The sequence below is a fragment of the Chiloscyllium plagiosum genome, chromosome 4 (genome assembly GCF_004010195.1).
Source record: "Chiloscyllium plagiosum isolate BGI_BamShark_2017 chromosome 4, ASM401019v2, whole genome shotgun sequence".
Lineage (NCBI taxonomy): Eukaryota > Metazoa > Chordata > Chondrichthyes > Orectolobiformes > Hemiscylliidae > Chiloscyllium > Chiloscyllium plagiosum.
Window position 1 is genome coordinate 100,643,955 of NC_057713.1, and position 22,211 is coordinate 100,666,165.

Sequence of the window (22,211 nt, forward strand, 5' to 3'; positions counted from 1 at the left end):
AGGGACAAAGGGGTATGGGAGGGTTTCTATGAAGAAGGATGAGAAATGAGGATGGAGTACACAGGAGGATGGGATCAGGAGAGATGTGGTTGGGTAAGATAGAAGAGAGGAGTAGAGAGAGAGAGGATGAAGGTGGAGTGTAGGATGGTGATAGGGAGGTGAGAAAGTTCTGAAAGGAAGAGAAGGCACAGCATGGGGGTCTATGGGTAACTTTGCTTCATTTTGCTTCATTTTTAATTGTGCTGCAACTTCTTTCCATCCAAATTCTCACTGTATGGCACTTGTTATTTCTGTCTTTTTGTGTCTCTCAGCATTAGTACAGGTCTTGGTGTTACTCAAAAGCAGCCATCACATAGATTTTGCTTTTCTGGTCCTTGATCTGCTAACAAATACTTTTTTTCAGAGATCAGAACAGGTGAAAGCTGTCTTAGCTGGTCATAATTAACCAGTAATGCACTTTAACCAGCAATACTTTAATAGTATCAGGATGCAAGGCATCAACATGGGCTGCACATTGAAGAGCCTTATAGTTAAATTGGTTACCACTAGGAAATCGTTGCAGTTCAATTTTCAGAATGATTGAATAGACAAATGTGATTTTGGTATTGGTCATAATGCAATACCAATGATGATTACTGAGTTGTTTCTTAGATGATTTGATGAGTATTTCTACTGAAAAGATGGTCTATTTCAGGCTTTTGATAAATATGAAGCTATTTTCAGTCAGGTATATCTTACAAATGAGGATGTTTGAATTTTGCATCTCAAGTGTAAGTTAAATATAATTTACTGTGTGCTTTTGTTTGCAGCCACTAGAGGGTAGTCATCTATTATGACAGTATTTAGCAAATAGAAAATGCCAGATTTCAAAACCTTGGAGCTGCAATATTTATTGGTGTGAATGTAGCTCCTTTTTGTGATGTGCTTATCTAATGTGCTAGGTATACAAAGGGAAGATTAGAGACAGGTAACCATGGCACGTACACAATTATTATCAGTGTCACTTTTATTATGTAAAAGCAAAATGCTGCAGTTGATGGAAACCTAAAACAAAGATACAAAATGTTGGACAAACCCAGCAGGACTGTCAGTGTCTGAGGAGAGAAAATAGAATTGACATTTTAAATCCAATATGAGTTTCCACAAGAGCCAAACCTGCTGAGTTTCTCCAGCATTTCCCTTGGTTTGTTTACATTTTTAGTTGAGATGTGTGGGTAATTTGCATGAAATTGAACATGGTGAGGCCTATTGAGGGATGTCCATTCTGAGGATAATAATATGAATTAGACTTTCAGTGGCATTCAGGGTGTGATAGGAACGGACATTCATAATTGGTGTGAAATGGTGTCTGAAACTTAGTTTAGTGTGGGACTGGACATAAGGATTGTACAGCATCGTATCCAGCAAGCAGCCGTGAAGGGGACTGGTGTCCGGGAACAGTTGTGATAAAAGCTCTTGTACTTTTCTTTGTTTTATATCAACATGTTTCAATAATGAACAATTATCACCTTGTTTTCTGATTTTGATTTTCCTTCTGCTTGTTACTGTAACCCAAATACTACGTGATGTAACAGGCTTAGCATGAAGTAGAAATGGAAAAAGACTAAAGGCAAGCAAGAAGCCAACAATTAGCTTCAAAACTGAGTAATAGTTTGGAAATGGGTATTTTGTCCAAATTAAGGGAATCTTCTGCAAGTAACACAGCTTGTTTATTTTCTATCTTATGTACCCATCTAAACTCATAGAATCCCAACAGTGTGGAAAGAGGTAATTCAGCCCATTGAGCCCTGTACCTATCCTCCAAGGAGCATTCCACCCAGCCCCAACCCCTCACTTACCAAGGTAAATCCACCTAACCTTCATAGAGGGCAATTTAGCATGGTCACTCCACTTAACCTACGCAGCTTTAAACTGTGGGAGGAAACAGGTGCATCCAGAAGAAACTGACACAGACATGGGGAGAACATGCAAACTCTGCACTGATAGCCACCCGTGGAATTGAACCTGGGTCCCTGACACTAGGAGGCAGCAGTACAAACCACTGTAGGCCCCCTTTTTTGTTTGGGGGGAGAGTGAGAGGCGTGCTGTCTTGCTCTTCTCTGTGCAGAATTTACCAACTGTGTATTTGAGCTGTTGGAGCTGATGTTTTCTTTATCTCTCTAGATTTGATTATGAGCACAATAGTGCAGTGACTTTTGGTTATAAGTAATCTGGAGAGTAAGGTCTAATCAAACTCCACACAGAAGTTATCCAAGACTGAAAACGAACCTGGATCCTAGGCATTGTAAGGTAATAATGCCACTGAGATATTGTACCACCCCCTGTTCATTAAAGAATGAGAAAGTTTGTGTAGCTATCAGTGTTTTGGTAACTTCTAATTTTTTAAAAAACTGTTTTGTTAATATCAAGATATACTTTATTATATGCACTTAGCGCTTCTCACATTTGCCTGTTACATTCTTGTGTGCCATCACATGAACATAGTCAGTTGTGAAAAGTTCAAATGCACAAAGCAGTCAGCTAATAATTTTGCTTTACAAGCATTTGGAGAAATACTGACTGTCAAAACAAAGCGTTACTGTTCCTTTCACATTGATAAATGCTGCTGTTTTCATCCTGTTGCAGTTGCTCACTTTCTGAAATGAATAAAGACGCACAACTCAGAGCAACCATAAACCAGAAGCTGATAGAAACAGGAGAGCGAGAACGGTGAGACAGTGTCCACTTTAAATATATTTTCCAAGTTCTAAACAATTGGAATGTCAATTCTTCCTAGTCTCTCTTTTTCCCTACAGTCTGAAGGAATTGCTTCGAGCTAAGCTGACTGAATGTGGATGGAAAGATCAGTTGAAAGCACACTGTAAAGGTAAACTTTCATGGGATGACATCGCTTGCAAGCCCTTCAGGTCCAGTTTGCAACTTGTGAGCTATTGAAAAATGCTCTATTTTACAATGATCAAAAGTGACTACAGGCCAAACAATCCCAATGCTCATTCTTGGTCATTCGCAAGTTTATGATTTCGAGTTGCCAGTCTTGGACTAGGGTGGACAAAGTCAGAAATCACTCAACACCAGGTTATAGTTAACAAGGTTTTTTTGAAATTGAAAGGTTTCAGAGCGTTGTTCCTTCGTCAGGTGAAGTGACACTAGTTTAATAATTTTTAGGGTGAAACGTTCATTATGGTTTACATAAAATCATGTCTAGCTTAACATCAGTGGAACTTTCAGTTCAGCTCTTAAATCTAACCAGATCTTTTAAATAAAATAATTCAAATAGGAAAAACAGAAACTTTAATTGGCCAGTGAAGAATGCAAAACAATTATTAGAGGTTCATGAAATGGTACAGAATGGGAAGCATTTAACCCATTGAGTCCACACTATCTCTTATCCCATCAAATGGGGAAATGGGAATGAAGAAGAAGGGACTGAACCAATATATTGGTAATTTTGTCAGTGTCATGAATTTCAAATTCACCACTGTGATAAATGCCATCTATTCTGTTTGTTGGGTTGCTTCACCTTTATCCCCAATCATTTGGATTTATATACTTGCTCTTAAGATCCAGGATATGTTTCCTGCAATACCACAGTTGCCAGAATGTGGCTTTTCAACCATACTCCTACTGTGAGCCACTTATATCATTAGCAAGGACAAATTGCATTCATGGAACTGAGACTCTGTCCATTAGTCCCACCACAACTTCTTCATTCTTCACTGGACACTCTCACCTCACTTTACATAATTGAGTGCTTCTTGTCTCACTGTGAACTCCCATTATTAGCACTTCTTTTGGCAGTAGTCCTTCAGAAGTACATATCTTCCCGTCTTTCAACATCAAAGATTGAGAGGATTCTTTATCTCTTAATATTGTAACCTCTTTACCTGCTGCTCCTGGTCAATGCAAGTAAACTTTACCTTCGCAACTTTATGGTTAAAGAAAATCAGGCACTTCCTCCTTAAGCAAACTGTGACCAGGTTGTACATTCTGCTGTAGATTTGGTAGTGGTGCCTCCACTGTGCGTTCCTTCACCACTCCCAACAAAATGCACTGGCTTTTCCTGTTTTCCTTCACCTGACTTTCCAATGTTTTCTAACCCACCAACACTGATTCCTTGTGGCCTACTTTACTGCAGTGAAAACATCAGAGCATTTTAACTTTTCTTTCCCCTTCATGGGTTGCCTTTTTACCCTGTGGTAAGTTATCCTTATGATCTTCACCAAGATCTACCTTTCCCTTATTGTGTGAGGATTTCTCTTTTCCCCAATTTCTATCCCTCCTGGATTGAAATTGATGTTGGAAGCCAAACTTTGATTCAGGAACCAACTCAATCATCAGTCATTTCAGCTGCTAATCCTGCCTTTTTAACTCTCTGCTCTTCCACATGAGTTCTCACTACCTCAGGAAGTGAATTTTTGAACTCCTCCAAAATAATTATCTCTCTAACAGAGTCATAGATTTGCTCTATATTTAATGCCTTATTCACCTCCCAAAATTACTTTGTTTGATCCTTTCAAACTCCATTTTGACCAGGGTCCTTCCTTAGATTCCTGAAACATTGTCTGTAGGCTTCTGGCATAAGCTCATATGCACTTAAAATAGCTTTCTTCACCTCTTCTTATGCCCCAAATACTTCCTCTGATATTGATGCAAATACCTCACAAGCTCAACCTACAAGTTTTGTTTGGATCAACAAAACCCACATGGCCATTGGCCTCTTCATTTGTTTAGCCACCTTTTCAAATCCTTCTCGTCAAATTTAGGCAATGCTTGAATGTATTTCAACAAATTCTCACCAGGCCTTTGGCTGCTCTGGGTTTACTCGTCATTACTGTCTTCCTCACTAAACTGCCTTCATCTTCATCCTTTTAAGCTGATGTTCCTGTCTAAGTGTCAATTTATGAAGTTCGAACCCTGTTTCCCTCCCTCCCTCCCTTCCTTTCTTTTTCTCTTCCCTTATCTTTTGCCTCTAATTCAAGCTGCTTCATTCTCAATTGAATTTTAGCCATCTCCAAAGATTCCGATGGCTTTTACAGCATATTTAAATGCTGAGCTATTGCTGTAATTGTCTCTCCTTTTCTTTTGGACGAAGGTAACTCCAACTCCAGCTTGACTGCCAATTCCAGCAGCTTTGCCTTGTTCACCTTTTGTGAAGCCCCCAAAATTACTACTTCCACCCCCGGAAAACTCTTAGTTACTTAAAGATCCATTTACCACACCAAGCACTGTTTAAACCAACTTCTGGGAAAAAAGACATTAACATCTATCATTCGCTGCCTTGAGTCCAGCAACCCTAATCTCAATTTGGAACTATAGAACAAATCCTGCAAAGAACCCCCAATCTGTTATGGACCAGGCCAGACCTCCTCAAAACATTACAAGAAGGTAGCCCAGACCTTAACTTTTCTAGTTGGTGAAACGTTAATATTCCAGGGGTGATGCAGCTGGCCCAACCACTCAATCTTAACAAAACAGTATTTACTTACAGAAAACTGAATGAGACACGAACAAAAGAGAACCAAACTTGGAGTAACTTAACCTATCTGAAAACCCAATCACCTCTATTGCAACTTAATGATGCTGTTCCAAATACTTGCGTGGGCAGCACAGTGGCTCAGTGGTTAGCACTGTTGCCATACAATGCCAGGGACCCGGGTTCGATTCCAGCCTCGGGTGACTGTCTGTGTGGAGTTTGCACGTTCTCCCTGTGTATGCATGAGTTTCCTCTGGGTGCTCCCACTTCCTCCCATAATCCAAAGATGTACAAGTCAGGTGTATTGGCCATGCTAAATTGCCCATAGTGTTAGCTGCATTAGTCAAGGGTAACGGGTAGGAGAACGGGTCTGCGTGGGTTACTCTTCGGAGGGTTGGTGTGGACTTGTTGGGCCAAATGGCCTGTTTCCATACTATAGGGAATCTAATCTAAACTTGCAACACCCCCATAAACATCCCCTTGGCAAAAAGGTAAAATCAAACACAGGTTCTTACAGGAGAGATGTCACAGAGAGAGAGAGAGGATCAGCATGGAACTGCTTCTTTGGATCCCCAGCTTAAAGACTTGACCAGCAGTTTCAAACAGACTGCTTGCTAAACCCAAAACAAAATCCTGAACTGGGAGAACTGACCACTCCCTTTTTATTGTCCAAGTGTTCTTAAAACAAAATACTTGAAAGCGTTTGGAAGTAGATACTTCCAGACACAATCCGAACCTCTGCCTTTACAACACTTCTTGAACAAAACCAAAGACAATATAATGTTAAAGGGGCAGCATCGTCACACTCTGGTGTTTTAAATACCTTTGGCAAAGGAATTAAATGTGGAACCTAGAACCACCAAGACAATACGCTTTGATTCCTTACTCCTTGCCCAAAAGTTTGAGTTCCATTAAATGCACAGATGGTCTTGGAGAGGGCTTGTGCAATATATGTCAGTTGATTTGAAGACTCCCTCAACTAGTGAACATTGCAGCACTTTGAATTTTGGATAGAATTACTATAAAATGTTAATGCAGTTTTACCTGACTGCATTACTTTTCCTTCAGGAGGAGCAATAAGAAATATTTGTTGCAGTGTCTTTTAACTAGCATAATTAAAGACAACTCCAAAGCAAATGGAGCTATATCTCTCAACTAGTTACATAAATACCCATCTTTGTGTTCTCAACATTCACTGTGAAATGGAGGTCAATAAGGGTAAACTGAATTGGGGGATACTCAAATCATAGAATAATATCATCCAGAAAAGCTCATTCTTTTGAAAAGTTATTCATTTAGGAGCAGCCAGATTAAAAGTAGGTTATTCAAGAACAGTGGGAAGTCCACATATATGGAAGTACAGTGCTCCAGCTCTAGTTCATTGACTTTGAGTATCAATTCAGCTCACTGTCCTCCAATGCATTTGAGTGCTGCTTTGGTGGGTGGACTTCTGGACACAAGTTTGTTGCACTAATTCATTGAAGCATGTGCTTATAATTACGTAGAATCGTACCATCATACAGTAAAAATGCCCTTCAGCCCTTCGAGACAGCACTGACATTTGCATGTGCTATTAAGTTCTGATATTTTGTATCCATTCGGTGTGCATAATAAATCCTCCAGCTCAGTGAGCTAACTTACACACATATCTGAATACTATTATAGTAAAAAGGTTTAAGGAAAAAGCATGAAAGGTGATAACCTCAGATGACTTTAAAAACTAAGAAAAATTGAATGTCATGCAATTGTCAATTCCTCAATATATCTCAAGTGATGAAGATTTGTGCTAAGTATTTAGTCATTTGTTTTGATACAAATGCTTTCAAGCTTCCTTTCTTTTGAATTTTTTTTTCTCCTCCAGATGTGATCAGGGAAAAAGGCTTGGAACATGTTACAGTTGATGATTTGGTGGCAGAAATTACTCCAAAAGGAAGAGGTATGTGTGTTGTTAACTTATATGGAATGTACAGGATGGTGATTCTATAAGCTTCGAATGTGAGGATAACTACAGTACCAGTTTTTGGTGTAGCCTATGGATCTGCCTCATACTTCATCAGTTCTTTAGAACCATTCCTATATGAAAGAATTAAAGTGGCATAAATGAAGACCCCACCCCGCCAATGCCAACCGACAATTCTGTTTCTGACATTAAAAGCAGAAAATACTTAGCAGGCCTGGCAGTATCTGTGGATATTGTGGTTGTGAAAACAGTTCTGGTTCACTAATGTCCTTTAGGGAAAAAAATCTGGCTATCCTTACCTGATCTACCTGACACGTCACCCCAGACCTACAGCAATGTGGTTGATCCTTTACCTCTCCAGGGCAAATTAGGGGTGGGCAACAAGGGCTGGCCTTACCAGTGACAACGTCACCATCTCATGAAATTACTTTTTTTTAAAAACTGTAAATCAATTGACAGTTGCCGTCTTAAGAATAACTGATATTACTGCACTTAGCTCCAATGTCACAGTTCCAACTCCAAGTCCGTAAGGATCGGTTCTGAGACCTGTTTTGTGGATTTTTTTATAAATAAGAAAGTGAAAGGGTGGGCTAGTAAGTTTGCTGATGACATGAGGGTTGGTGGAGTTGTGGAAAGTGTGGAGAGCTGATGTAGATTGCAATGAGACATTAACAGGATGCAGAACTGGACTGATAAGCGGCAGATGGAGTTCAACCTGGAAAAGTGTGAAGGTCATTCACTTTGGAAAGTTGAATTTGAATGCAGAATACAGGATTAAAAGCAGGATTCTTGGCAATGTGGAGGAACAGAGGGATCTATAGATATCTCAAAGTTGCCACCCAGGTTGATAGGTTTGTTAAGGAGGTGCATGGTGTGTTGGCTTTCATTAGGGGATTTGAGTTTAAGAGCCAGAAGGTTATGCTGCAGGCTTTATAGAGTCCTGGTTAGATCACACTTGGAATATTGTGTTCATCTTTATAGGAAAGATGTGGAAGCTTTAGAGAGGGTGCAGAGGAGACTTACCAGGATGCTACTTGGATTAGAGGGCATGATTTATGAAGAAAGGTTGAGGGAGCTAGGGCTTTTCTCATTGGAGCAAAGAAGGGTGAGAGGTGACTTGATAGAGGTGTACAGGATGTTGAGAGGCCTAGGTAGAGTGGATAGCCAGAGACTTTTTCCCATGGCAGAAATATCTATCACGAAGGCACATAAATTTAAGATAATTGGAGGAAGGTTTAGGGGAGATGTCAGAGAATGGTGGGTGCATGGAATGCACTTTGAGCAGTGGTAGTAGAGTCAGATACATTAGGGACTTCTAAGCAACTCTTGGAATTGAGTACAATGAAGGGTACGTAGGATAGTCTGATCTTAGAGTAGGAAAAAAGGCTGGCATAACATCGAGGGCCGAAGGGCCTGTACTGTGCTGAACCGTTCAATATTGTATGTAAGTTGCATGTTCCAAACCTGTCTATTCAGGAGCTTTTGTACTTCTGACTGTGATCTGATGCTCAAAATCTGTTACTAAGCACATGATTTATTCCAGTTTTCCTTTTCAATACTTTTAACCCAATATCCAATTGCATCCATCACCTAGCCTGCCTGTAACTCCCTACATAAATTCATTGAAACAAGTGAGGAGTAGGAATATACCATTTGGTCCCTCAAATCTGCTCCACCATTTGATAAATTCAAATTCAGTTGATGTTACAATAGGGCAAGTCAGATCCCAGACTGAAATCTAGCTTGATCAATTAAATTTTGTAATTTTTTTATTGAACAAGGTGTTTTTTCAGTGAAACACAAGCACGCTATGCTGCACATTTGGTTTTAACAATGTTTGTTTATAATACGCAATAGAACTGAAGATCAAATAGAACAAACCAAGCTACTTACATAAAACACAACTTGAATGATTTTGAAACATTCAAGGGCAAAACAAAATTTCCATTTACCCCAGTGCCATCATTTGCAATACTCAAATACCAGAGAGAATCCCATTCTTTATCACATCAGCAGGTTTTATCCATTATTTTCAAATCACTGTATTGAGAATTTGTTGGCCTTTTCTATGATGATTCACACAATTGAGCTTAAACGTTCTTGGTTTCAAATATTCAGGGCTATAACCAAAAACTTCTCATCTGGAAATTTCAAACAAAAACCCTTACACTGAGTTAACATATTTCATAAATGTTCTGAACAAGCTTCTTTATCCAGGAGAAACTATACTTACATCCAACCCTAGCGAGGTCCTTCTGTGAACTGACCCAAAGCTTTTCTAGTCTCTTGCTTTTTCTAAAATTAAAATCAATCCTTAATTACTCTAAACCAAAAACAAGCTATTGCCTTTTAATATGTGCTTTCTGTATTCATAAAACTCTTTCATAGAGTCATAGGTATGTACAGCATGGAAACAGACCCTTCGGTCCAATCGTCCATGCTGACCAGATATCAATACAAACATTTCTAATATCACACCAGGAGGGACAGCACTCCAAAAGCTTGTGATTTCAAATAAACCTGTTGCATGATACCCTGTGACTTCTGACATGCTGGTTTAATGTCCATGGCTCCAGAAAGACTGACAAGTTAATTATTCAACTACTTCATACACACAAACCAAAGCCCCCATGCCACTAGTTCCAAATCCAAACTTTAAAATAAATGACATATTTATATCTAAATCATATTAAAGCAGTGGACTCAACTCCATTTTGCTGTCTCCCTCAGATGGTACAGTGGCTCAGTGATTAGCACTGCTGCTCCTCAGCACCAGTACCTGAGTTCAATTCCAGTCTCAGACGACTGTGTGGAGTTTGCATATTTTCCCCGTGCCTGGTGGGTTTCCTCTGGGTGCTCCTGTTTCCTCCCACAGTCCAAAGATGTGCAGGTTAGGTGAATTGCCAAAGTAAATTGCCCATAGTGTTCAGGGATGTGTAGGTGAGGTGCATGAGTCAGGAATAAATGTAGACTAATAGGGTAGGAGAATGGGTCTGGGTGGGTTACTCTTCAGAGGATCAGTGTGGACTTGTTAGGGATTCTATGGATCGATGTCTTCAACTCTTGTCAGTGAAGAATCTATCTCTGTCTTAAAAGTATTCAATGACCCTGCCTCCACTGCTATCGAGAGAGGAAAATTCCACAGAATAATGCCTTTCCGAGAGAGGTATTCTTCTCGCCATATTAAATCAGAGGCCATTTGTTTTTAAACTGTCCTCTATTCTAATTTCCCACACAAGTGGAAATCTCTTCACAGCTCATCCTCCCACCTAGTTTTGTCACGTCTGCAAACTTGGAGATATTACATTTAGTTCCCTCATCTAAATCATTAATATTTTGTGAATAGCTGGGGTCCAAACATTGATCCCTGTGGTACCCCACTAGTCACTGCCTGCCAGTCAGAAAAAGACCTGTTTATTCCTACTCTTGTCTCCTATTTGTGGGCGGCACGGTGGCACAGTGGTTAGCACTGCTGCCTCACAGCGCCAGAGACCCGGGTTCAATTCCCGCCTCAGGCGACTGACTGTGTGGAGTTTGCACATTCTCCCCGTGTCTGCGTGGGTTTCCTCTGGGTGCTCCGGTCTCCTCCCACAGTCCAAAGATGTGCAGGTCAGGTGAATTGCCCATGCTAAATTGCCCGTAGTATTAAGTAAGGGGTAGATGTAGGGGTATGGGTGGGTTGCGCTTCGGCGGGGCGGTGTGGACTTGTTGGGCCAAAGGGTCTGTTTCCACACTGTAAGTAATCTAATCTAATCTATTTACCAACCAATTTTCACTCCATGCCATTACAGTATCCCTAATCCCATGCACTTAAATTTAAATGCTAGTCTGTAATGTGGGAGTTTGGCCATTCCCAGAGAGTAATGCATAAGCTGAAAGTGTGAGAGAGACAGTATAAGAATATGGTATAACCCTGTCTTTGGCTTTATTTTGTCCCCAAATGTAACTGAAGCTGGACTGTTAAGTGTCACTTTGGAGTGAAACAAAAACTTCATTTTGTCCATTCAAATTACCATTTAGTTGGCAACAATTTTTCTGCCTGCCTCAGCAACTGAAAAACCCTTCCAAGTGGCAGGTAGTCTTTTTATCATCGGGTTTCCTTTCCCTTAGTTAATATTGCACACCCTATTTACAGCTGAGGTAACACTGTCTCACTTAGCTGTCATCTCAAAGTCAAAGCCAAGCCTACAGTCCAGTCTGATTTTAAGTTCTAAAGAAAGGTTCTGCTCTGGCTGTTCTCTGCTCTAAGATTGGGTGCTCCCAGCTGCTGGGTAAAAAAGAAATCGGTCTTACTCTGCTCCATGCTGCAACCTCATACCTGCAGCCTATTACTTTTATGCTTTGACCAATTGCTCTGTTCCTTGGTTCAAATGAAAAAAAAGTGTAGTCCATTAGAAATGTGGCTTGGTGTAATCTTGCTTTAACATACATATTGTGACTGATTTTAAATAAATGTAGTTCATTGAATCTTCGTGCATCCATAATGCAGACTAGTATGCTCTTAGCACAATATTCTAACCTGTTTACATGTATTGTGCTAACTTAGTTCTAATTCTTTCTTTCAGCCCTAGTGCCAGATAGTGTAAAAAAGGAACTTTTGCAGAGGATAAGGACCTTCCTTTCTCAGCATGCCAGTCTTTAAGTATGCGATGAGCAAATTACAATGCCATTTCTTTGCAGTTTAATTGATCATCAGATCAGCTCCAATGCCTAGATGAAACTGGACATGGCTTTTTTTTTGTTGTCAAGTTTTTGTGACTTTTTTTACACATTTGTCTTAAATTTTTAAGTTCACGAATGTAATTCACAAGCAGCTTTTCTACTCACTTCTGTATTTTCCTTGATATGTTGAAGGTGTTTAAATAAAATTATTTTGAAATGATTATTGTCTTGAATTGTTTTTATGAAGTAATTTTCAATAACCTCTTCTTGAACAAAAAGTATTGACATGTGCATGCAGTTATCAGTATTCAAGAGCAGTTAGTAAATGGAAATTTTTACAGTTGTCAAGCTGCTACTATGTGAAAGTGCAATATTTCTTTGAGTCTGAGAGAAACTTTGCTTTTTTCCCTTCAGGTGTCCATGAATAGTTTTCATCATTCTTATTCTGGAAACAGCCACTTACTTGTCAATTTTGAGCATGAATATTGAGGTGTTTTTTTTGAGATCTGACTCCAGTGAAGATAAATTCTGTCAGGGCTATGTTTGGAGAAAAAGGAGGAAGTTCTGGAATTCTAATTAATATTAATCTCTCAAGTTGGACCATAAAACAGGTTGTCAAAAGAAAAGTACGTACTGCAGGTAGTGGAAAATTTAAAATAAAAATAGACAATACTGGAGATATTTAGGAGCGTCTGTAGAGAGAGAAACATCATTTTAGATTGATGACCTTTCATCAAAACAGAGTAGCAAAATCTTTCTTGTCAATTAAGTTATTTTTTTTTCCTACACAGATGCTGTGTGACCGAACTACATCCAGCATTTTTTGTATTTGAAACCTAACTTGTAATTTGACCTTTTGCTAATTATTTATTATCTTGCTGTGCAAATTGTGTGCAATGTTCATACATTACAATGGTGAATGCAATTCAAAGGGTTTTAATTTATTCTGAGGTCTTTCGGGGAAACTGGGAAGCCATACATAATGGAGATACTAGTTTCTAGAGATTATGAACTTATTAGCATCCAATTGTGACTGGTTGACAGTGTTATGAGAATTTGGGGAAGTTGGAAAACTTTACAGTCTGGTGTAAATTTTCTTTAATTGTGAAATTTTAGATTAAGAGGTTCTTTTCCAACTTCCTGTATTTTTTCCAGAATTTATTTCTGATTTCAATTCTCGCTGGAAATGCATGAACAACCTTTCTGCTCTGTAACAATACTTTTTTTTGATACTTATAGTTAAGAGACTTATTTGAATACTAGTTGGCCCTGTGGATATCTTTATTAGTTTGAAAAATGAAATCCACATGATTTAAATAGTTAACTAGTCCTTTATTCTCTAGGACTTTGTCTGAATGAGTGGATGTTTTTAAATATGAATAATCAATAACCATAAAACTGAGCCTCATATATCAAAGGTATTTGCCTTGGATTCTGCACACACCAGGAATGCTGATACTTGGCCAGAGCTGTAGAGTGCATGCATGTATTTCTTCAACGCAGAGGTTTGGTGGAAAAACAGTAATCGGCTGCATTATAACAGCAATGATAAATCTGCAAAATATTGGCTAGTCTACAGTTGAAGCATTGAGAGAAGTTTTGGATATCCCATTGAACAAAGGACATTTAACAACATGGAGATTATCATCTTGATAAATCTACATTACACAGTTACACAATGATAGAAATGTTGAGATACTGGTTATCAAAGGTTCATATAATAAATAGTGTGAAACTTGTGTAATTTATGTTGATTCAATGCATCGATATTATTTCACTGATGTTAAATTTGATGTATCTGAATAGTGAAAATGCAAAACTCCTGAGAATCAAACTCCTGATTCTTGGCCATCAACAGCTAGAATCTTTAAGTCATTGTTGTGACACAGAATGAATCAAAGTCACTATCAATCAGCAAAATAGGTAACCGGTCGGGAGCAGAGTCTCGGTCTTAAAACTAAAATACACACTGGTGTTTTCCATTACAATTTTTATTTAGCTTTGTGTTCATTTATTTGCCAGTATCTATTCCAACTGTGATACTGATAAAAGGGCTAAAGCATTAACAATTGTAATCTAAACTTAGTGATGGACCTGGTGCAGTACCGGTCATTCACATTTGTTTTAAATGTTATTCCCACAAATTCTTCCTTCAATGGTTTGCTGAATCAATTTGACATCAAAACTTCACAGTATATACTGTGAAAATAAGGAATTGGATCACTTTATGTTTTGAAGAATTTAGTCTCTTTAGAATTGATGGATAGCTTTATTTTTGAGCATTAAACTTGGTACATATCCATACTAAACAACGTCAAACACCTTGAACAGTTCTTGATGGTATTGCACTATAGAAACTAACGTCAATATAAATTTCAGACTGAACTAAACCCCCAAGCCCTATTTGTTCATTTAAGACACTAACCATTCAATCAAAGGTGATATCTATCCTGAGTTGCTTCATCAAGCTAAGTTATGAAGTAATAGTATCAAAGCAGGACTTACAATAGTTCTTCCTTCCTGGTTCAGCTTGGGACATGTAGTCAACACTTGCTCTCTAATCTCCAGCATCTGAACTAGTCTGCTTCTGGCGGAACAGTGTTACTACCTTCAGTTTCAAGCTTGGTGCGGGGTGCTCTGTTTTCCTCTCATAGTCTAAAGAAGTGCAGGTTAGTTAATTGGCCATATTAAATTTCCCAAAGATACCAGGGATGTGCAGGCCATAGGAGGTGCAGAGTGACCGGGGTTCAGTAGAGGGGTGGGCCTGGATGGAATTCTGTTCAGATGGTTAGTGTGAACTTGATACACCGAATAGCCTGCTTCCACACTGTAGAGACTCTGTGATCAATGGCCTCAGTCACTGAAAGCTGGTGTTTATTAACACCTTCCAACCAATCAATTATATGACTAAATTTTGGTTGACCTAAGTTTATTTCTATGCTTACCTCTAATTGGCTCAAGGGATGTATGAGCAATCTGAGGTTGGTCCTGAAGAGTGATGGATTACTTCCCGCTATCTCCTGACTGGTTTCTTGAGTCAAATATACATTGCCTCATTTGGTTGATTTCTTTTGTTACTTTTATGACTCTGAACTAAGATAACAGGATATTTCATGATATTTTCCTTGCCAATTTGTTCAGGTGGAGTTTATGCTGCAATGTTTGCTTAATTGATACTCTGACTCATTTTCTCTTTTTTTTGCTCAATTGAAATAAGACCCTCATTAAACCGAGCACTGATCATTATTTGTTTCCAAAGGACCAGCAAGTGATTTTTCCCTCGTGGTTATTGTGTGGAATGAGTTTCTTAACTTTTAAAAGGGATGATACAGTAAAAAAGTTATTCATAAACTTCAAACCGTATGAAGCCAACAAAGAAGATTGCAAAGTACAGCTACAAATTATAACAATAGTACACGTTAGAATGAATAAAGTGTGAGGTAGTGAAATTATGACAGTCGACAATTACATAGCCTTGACTGACAAAAGTCTTAAGGATTAGACAAACTTAAACGCATACTGTTACAAAGTTAACTCTAATACAAAGCTGTCTGCCCATGGTCCTTATCCCTCCATTCCTTGCTTATTCATATGCTGATCTAAAAGCCCCTTCAATGCGCCTATTCTATCGGTCTCCACAACTACCCCTGCCAGTGTGTTCCAGGCACCTATCACTCTCTGTTTAAAAATAAATTGCCCCTCACATCTCCTTTGAACTTTCCCCCTCTTACCTTTAAATGCATACCCTGTAATATTAGACATTTCAACTCTGGGAAAAGTATTTTGTCAACCTTGCCTATGCCTCTCATAATTTTATAAACTTCTATCAGGTCTCCCCTCTGTCTCTGCTGCTCCAGAGAAAACAACCCTAGTTTGCCCAGCCTCTCCTAATAGTTCATACCCTCTAATCCAGGCAGTGTCCTGATGAACCACTTCTGCACCCTCCACATCCTTCCCGTGGTCTGACAACCAGAATTGAATGCAATACTCTAAGTGCAGCCTAACCAAACTTTTATAAGGCTCCAATATACTTTCCTGACTCTTGTACTTAATGCCTTGACCAATCAAGACAAGCATGCCATACATCTTTTTTACCACTCTATCTACTTGTAAGACCACTTTCAGGGAGCTATGGACGAAGACCCCAACATTCCTATGTACATCCATGCAGTTAAGAGTCCTATTATCAACTCTTTCCTTTAACATTTTATCTCCCAAAGTACAATATCTCCTACTTGCCTGCATTAAACTCCATCTGCCATTTCTCCACCCATATCTGCAATGGATCTATATTCCACTGCATCCTTTTTATCCACAAGTTTTCCGATCTCTGTGTCATTTGCAAACTTACGAAACCACCTGTCCATGTTTTCATCCTAGTCACTTATATGAATCACAAACAGCTGAGGTCTTCCTGCCGTAAAACTGCATCAAGCCTTCTTTTATTGCTAACACCAAAAATTTCAACAAGCTTTTAACAAAGTATCTAACAAGATGTCAGCTCATTCAGTCTTGAATTTAAAACTTCTTGCAATGTAGCTCTGTGAAAAGCCATGGTGTATTTTGTCACGTGAGGCTAAATAATTGCATGATATTAAATTATTATTGTTTACTGTTAAGCAGTAAAGCAGTAAACAATAATAATTTGGTTCAAAGTCAAATTTCTGGAAAAGTACAGCTGGTCTGGCAGCATCTGTGAAGAGAACTGTGAAAAGCCATGGTGTATTTTGTCACGTGAGGCTAAATAATTGCATGATATTAAATTATTATTGTTTACTGTTAAGCAGTAAAGCAGTAAACAATAAAGCAGTAAACAATAATAATTTGGTTCAAAGTCAAATTTCTGGAAAAGCACAGCTGGTCTGGCAGCATCTGTGAAGAGAAATCAGAGCGAACATTTCAGGTCAAGTGACCCTTTCTCACAACTTCTGCAGATGCTGCCGTGTGGGTGGCACAGTGGTTAGCACTGCTGCCTCACATCCTCCGGGTGCTCCGGTTTCCTCCCACAGTCCAAAGATGTGCAGGTCAGGTGAATTGGCCATGCTAAGTTGCCCGTAGTGTTAGGTAAGGGGTAAATGTAGGGGTATGGGTGGGTTGCGCTTCGGCGGGGCGGTGTGGACTTGTTGGGCTGAAGGGCCTGTTTCCACACTAAGTAATCTAATTTTCCAGCAATTTTTGTTTTTCTTTCCGATTTACACATTCACAGTTCTTTTGGTTATTTAATATATTAGATTCATCGATTAATACACTTACATAAGCTAATCATGAAATGCCAATCTCCTCATTATTACCAGAAACTGGGTTAGGATCATGTATACACATGCAATATTATTAAGGATTACCGTAATAGGTAATTATCCTTGATCTAGTTACCAAAGTTTCTGATTGCCCTTATTTCTCAACATGTTTGTGCTAGTTACCAAATTAGTTGACATCCTCTTATGTAACAACTTAATGCAATAATACAAAGAGAAAATGTTAGAAATGCTCAGCACATCAGGCAGCATCAATGGCAAAGGAAACAGAACATTTCAGTTGAATTACTTTGTGTCATAACAAGAAAATTTCAGACAAGTACAAGTCTGTGTGTAGTTTGCACATTTTCACTGTGTCTGTGCGGATTTCCTCCAGGTATTCTGGTTCCCTCTCACAGTCCAAAGTTAGGTGGAATGGCCATGCTGAAATGCTCATTGTGTTCAGAGGTGTGCAGATTAGGTGGATTAGCCATGGAAATGCAGGGTTATAGGGATAGTGTTTATTGGGGGGGGGAATGATCTTCAGACGGTCAGTTTGGACTTGATGGGCCAAATGACCTGCTTCCACATTGTAGAGATTCTATGAACCTATTCTAATTATACAGTGAACAATTCAATAACCAGTATGAACTTGCATTTATGTAGCTCATTTCCTATCCTTAGTGATCTTAGAATGTATGCTTTACAGTCAAGAAGTATTTTTGAAATGCTATCGCTGTTATACAGATGGAAACCAGCAATCAATTTGTGTACAAAATGCTTATTCAAACCATATTATGATAGTGAACACAGCCTGTTTTAGGGAATTTCATTAAGGAATGCATACCAGGGAGTATTCACCAGTTTTTTTTTTAAATAGCACAGTTAGATGCTTCATGCCCACCTGAGATTGGCCTTGTTTTAACATATGTAAGGATATAGAAGTCTTTAGATTTAGACAGTGGAGATGGATCACAAGTGGAGTGGGCAAATTGAAAAAAAGAGCCAACATTGAGTGGATGGACCACATTGCTGCAAATAACACAATGTGGGTATCATAGAATCACTGACTGGACTAATGTTTATTGACCATCCTTAACTGACATGAATTATGTTATGTAAATGGTGAGGGATTCAGAACTCTGAAATGCAAAGAGATCTTGCTGTCCTCGTGCATGAATCACACAAGGTTAATCTGAAGATACGAGAAACAATCAGGAAAGTTAATAGTATGTTTTATGTTATTGCTATGGGCATTGAATGCAAGAATAAGGTGGTTATCCTTCAGTTTTATAGGACATTGGTGAGAGCACATCTGGAGTATTGTGTACAGTACTTATTACCTGTACTTTCAGAAGGATGTTAATGCATTGGAAGCAGTTCATAGAACATTGACTAGAATAATATTTGTACTGAGTGGATGTCTGATGAGGATAAGCTAGTCCTGCATCCTTTGGAGTTTGGAAGAGTCAGAGCTGACTTAATTGAAACATACAAGACTCTGAGGGGACTTGACCAGGGGAATGTAGAATGGAAGTTTTCTTTTGTGGTAGATTCTAGAATTAGGGGTCATAATTTAAAAGTAAGAAAGCAGTCATTTAAGCAAGTAAAGGAAAGATCATCAGGGTTAGGCATAATGCAGAAATAAGGTTAAAATCACATCAGCCAAGATCCTATTCAATCGTGGAGCAGGCTGGAAGGACCAAGTGGCCCACTCTTGTTCTTTGTTCATGTGTTGGACCTTGGTGGTGAGTGGGCTTTCTCTGTAAGGGGAGGTGGTGTAACTCCTGCTTGCTATCCCTTTAGCAATTCGTGCCTCTGGGTTTCAGTCGATCCTGTGTCAACTCTGCAATTCCTTCGAGAGTCTCATTAAGCAACATCTCTGTGCTTTGGTATCAACCTTAAAGTCATCCAGGAGGCAAAAGGAAGTGTTGGGAGGTATCACATTCACAGGAGAATTTTTATAAAGGGAAATTTAGAATGAGGCATTGTAACACCTGAGCATTCAGAGTCATGAAAGCAATTAAACACAAATAAACAGAGACAGAATTTCAGAAAGTATTGTAGTAACATTTGGATAGTTCAGATTTTGACGTGGTTTCCATGGGGTTGAATTAGCCATTGTCCATTCTCTTCCTGAGCTTAGGTAAATACAGCAAGGGGCAGAAGAGTCAGACTCAGGTTTCTATGTTTCACCCCCCTCACACTGATGTTTACAGCCAAGTTGTTAATAGTGACGATAGTATAAGTGATGTGAAATATTCACAGTAATCACCTCACATTGAGAATACAGGCGAACGGAAAGGAGCATTTCATTGAAACTTGTGCCTGGGGAAAGGTAAGGGACATTGTGTGACCCAAGAGATTCAAACATCTACTCAACAATGTCTCACTCTCTGGTTAAACTTTTATTATTTCCTATGTTAGAATGCACCAAAGTGCAATTTGCAACATCCTGAATCTGGGGTTCAAAGTGGGACTGGTTAAAAATCAGGGTAATCGTTGTTTGTTGATGATTGGGTTTGTTAAGTTTATTTTAAGTAATTTCAACTGGTTTCCTCAGCTCTGTTACTGAACAAGTCTTATTTAATAGATTAATTTACCAGAAATTTCATGCAACAACAAAGGAAAAAGCAAATCAAAAATTGTATACAGTAACATCTAGTTGGAGCAAATCCAGCCCAATTTGCAATTAAGGTATCAACTGGATAGATTGGGAATGATGCATATTAACATATAAATTGACCAAATCCTGTATAGTGTATTATAATGTTTGATTCAGTAAATCTGGAATAGTGTATGTTTACACACACATCCAGTAGTGGGATGTTGAGGTTGATATTCAGATTCCTAACTTCCTCTGTTCCACAGTATTATTTACATTTTTTGTTACTATGGTCTGGTGGTCTGCGCTCATGACTCCATACTAAGCAATGGCAAACACATTGAACAGTCCTTGATGATGTTCACATTACGGAAACTAACAGCAATGTAAATTTCAGATTGTGATTTAAACCCCAATCCCAATTCCTATTTGTTCATTTGAGGCTTTAACCATTCAGTCAGCAGGAGATAGTCTAGTGAGCAACTCAGGATACTTAAAGTAATAATATCAAAGTAGGACAGTGACTTTATAAGCTCACTTTGGTTTTTCCTTCCTGGTTCAGCTTGGGACATGTGGTCAACACTTACTCTCTGGTCTCTCCAGCACCTACACTCATCTTGTGCTTCTGACAGAACAGAGCACTACTACCTTCAGTTTCATGCTTGGTGCTACACCTTGGTCACTGAAAATTGATACTTATAACTCCTTCTGGCCAAAGCATGATCAATTACATCATTATATTTTGCTTGGCCTTAAGGGTGATGGATGCTGACTACTTCCCACTATCTCCTGATTGGAGATGCTTCATTGTCATCTATTTTGTTACTTTTATGACTCTGAACTAAGATAACAGGATATTTCCTGATATTTTCCTTGCCAATTTGGAGTTTATGTTCTCTTGATTGATACTCTGACTCATTTTTGTTTGCTAAAGTGATAGAAAGTCCCTCTATAAAGGAGCACTGATCATTATTTGTTGTTAAAGCCCACCTACCAAGTGATTTTCTGTGGTGGCTGTTGTGTGAAATGAGTTTCTTAACTTTTAAAATAGATGATACAGGAAGAAGGTTATTCATAAACTTCAAACTGTATGAAGCCAACAAGCAAACTACAGCTACAAAAGTATAAAAATAGCAAAAGTTAGACTGTACAAAGAGTCAGATAATGAGATTCTGATGTTACATAGTCTTGATTGATAAAATTCTCAAAGATTAGACAGTTAAATATTTAAATATGCACTTTTACAAAGTTAACTTCAACACAAAGCTTATTACGTTCAACCAAGTGCAATTGATTCTCTATTAAAACATGACAAATTAAAATAAAGCTAATGCAGTACACAGCTGCTAAATTTGTTTCCTCTCTTCTTACAGTAAAACTCATCAAACCTTCTCTAATTGATATCACTAGAAATTTTAACACCAAAGTATTTAACAAGTTAAGAAGAGGTGGGCCCAAACAGTCTTGAAGCTTCAAACTTCTTGCAATGTATCTATGTGAAAAGCCATGGTGTGTTTCTTTGACAAGTATTAAATTACAAATCTCTACATTGTTTAATGTTAAGCAGAATAATATGTTAGTTTAATCAATTGTTATTATACTTGCATAATGATAAATAAACATCAATTTCCCACTTTTAAGTCAGTATCTGATTACCAGAAGCTGGGATAGGATCATGTATACACATGTAATGTTATTAAGGATTACCATAATAGGTAATTATCCTTGATCTAGTTACCAAAGTTTCTGATTGCCCTTATTTCTCAATATGTTTGTGCTAGTTACCAAATTAATTGATGTCCTCTTATGTAACAACTTAATGCAATAATACAAAGAGAAAATGTTAGAAATGCTCAGCACATCAGGCTGCATCAATGGCAAAGGAAACAAGACATTTCAGTTGAATTACTTTATGTCATAACAAGAAAATGTCAGACAAGTGGAAGTTATGAACAAGTGTAGAGGCCATGAACTTTGGTTGAAGAAAGGATAGAACATTTGTTTTGTAGTAGTGAGAATGGTAGCAGAGATTAACTGATTTAGAGGAAAACCAATTTGAAATCTATATTTGTGATATAGATTAACTGGCACAGTAGCTCAGTGGTTTGCACTGCTGCCTCGCAGTGCAGGACCTGGATTTGATTTCATCCTTCACACTGTCTGTGCTGAATTGCCCATAGTCTGTGCCAAATTGCCCATAGTGTCCAAATATGTGCAGGCTGGATGGATTAACCATGGGAAATGCAGGGTCGTTACTGGGATCATTTTGGGGGGTGG

The 22,211-nt window shown here is 38.6% G+C and overlaps 1 protein-coding gene across 4 annotated transcripts in view; it reads left to right on the plus strand.

Moving 5' to 3' along the window:
- Positions 1-12,316, plus strand: part of eny2 (ENY2 transcription and export complex 2 subunit) — a 13,072-nt gene extending 756 nt beyond the window's left edge. Inside the window, exons 1-6 of one of the 4 annotated variants that reach the window (XM_043688751.1) lie at positions 183-206; positions 2,164-2,289; positions 2,626-2,709; positions 2,796-2,866; positions 7,335-7,409; positions 11,999-12,316. In XM_043688751.1, the coding sequence (XP_043544686.1) occupies positions 2,642-2,709; positions 2,796-2,866; positions 7,335-7,409; positions 11,999-12,075 (291 nt within the window). In that variant the 5' untranslated portion in view covers positions 183-206; positions 2,164-2,289; positions 2,626-2,641 and the 3' untranslated portion in view covers positions 12,076-12,316. Of the gene's footprint in view, positions 1-182; positions 207-695; positions 771-2,163; positions 2,290-2,625; positions 2,710-2,795; positions 2,867-7,334; positions 7,410-11,998 lie in introns of those variants that run through there. The other 3 variants (XM_043688750.1, XM_043688749.1, XM_043688752.1) reach the window with 3 other exon arrangements.
- The last annotated feature ends 9,895 nt before the right edge of the window (positions 12,317-22,211 follow it).